Source organism: Antrostomus carolinensis, unplaced genomic scaffold (assembly GCF_000700745.2).
Source record: "Antrostomus carolinensis isolate BGI_N321 unplaced genomic scaffold, ASM70074v2 scaffold26222, whole genome shotgun sequence".
Classification (NCBI taxonomy): domain Eukaryota; kingdom Metazoa; phylum Chordata; class Aves; order Caprimulgiformes; family Caprimulgidae; genus Antrostomus; species Antrostomus carolinensis.
The window spans coordinates 3,587-4,806 of NW_010297980.1; the positions used below are offsets into that span (position 1 = coordinate 3,587).

Consider the following 1,220-nt stretch of genomic DNA (forward strand, 5'->3'; position numbering starts at 1 on the left):
AAGAACATACCCATAATAGGAATGTAAGAATTCCTGTGTAGATTTTGCCACAGGGAAATTAATTTGCTTTGGGAATAGACAGCTCTTGAACCAAATCAAAGATAAAACTCCGCTGAAGAATTGTCTCCACGCAACAGAAAATCTCAAAAGCTGTAAATAAACAATACAAACCAGCACAACACTTGCTGTCAGAAAGGCTCCATCTCCTCACAACATACAGCTTTTTATTTTGTTAAAAAAAATAACAAGACACTTCCACGTGGATATCTTAAAAAATAATAATAAAAAAATCTCTCATGTAAATGTTTGCAGTCAAGGAAACTCTGCCCTTGCATGTATTTAGCTGGAATTTCTCCTTTTCCCTCCTGCTGATGATTGGTGATCCCCTGCACGAAGCACTGTACAAAGAACCATCACAACCACAGGCCTGATCCCAGACATGCTCAAAACCATGGAGGAGAACAAGAAATAAGCAGAGCATTCACATTCAAGACCTTTGCTTTGAAACAGGGGAAAAGAGATTGAGAAGAGAAAAAAAAACCAAAACCTTGGTTGCCTCCAGTGCTGCTTTTTGGAGGGACTCCTGATCCACACGGGCAGGGGAGAAAAGAGGATGTGGTCGCTCTAAACCAAGCTCCAGGGTGTCCTTTCATCTGATCCCCGCTACAGGAACCTGCTGCTGCTTGCGGATCTTGTTGAACAGCTCCATGTACTGAACCATCGTGTCCGCTGGGCTGTAGACACTGTCATGCTTGGTGCTGAACACAGATGGGATGCCAGGAGTGTGGTTCCCCATGAAGCTCTGCATGAACTCCATCAGCAGGTTCCAGCAGTCGTTGGCTATCACACAGGGGCAGTACTCCACCTGGCAACAGAAAACACAGCCCCTGAAGCTCACAGCAGGGGAAATAACCACACACTTTTCTCTCTCTGCCCCACAAGAATGCTTTTCAGAAAAAAACATCTGAAAATATTTAGTGTAAAACAAAGATGGACAAATATAAATGAACAGGACGTGCTGGGAAAACACAAGCAATCCCTTCAAAAGGAAAGGTAAAATGTACCCTGTAAGGATATTGCTTTTAGTAAATCCCCAAGAGGGGAGGTCTTGGGACTTTGGTTCAAATCATAGAATCCCAGACTGGTTTGGGTTGGAAAGGACCTTAAAGCTCATCCAGTCCCAACCCCCCTGCCAGCAGCAGGGACACCTTCCACTAGAC

At 44.2% G+C, this 1,220-nt stretch overlaps 1 protein-coding gene across 1 annotated transcript in view; it reads right to left on the bottom strand.

The window, feature by feature from the left end:
- Window positions 1-453: 453 nt before the first annotated feature.
- Window positions 454-1,220, bottom strand: part of MED20 (mediator complex subunit 20) — a 2,660-nt gene continuing 1,893 nt past the window's right edge. Inside the window, exon 2 of the mRNA XM_010162308.2 lies at window positions 454-865. Within this exon, the coding sequence (XP_010160610.1) occupies window positions 650-865 (216 nt within the window). The 3' untranslated portion in view covers window positions 454-649. The remainder of the gene's footprint in view (window positions 866-1,220) is intronic.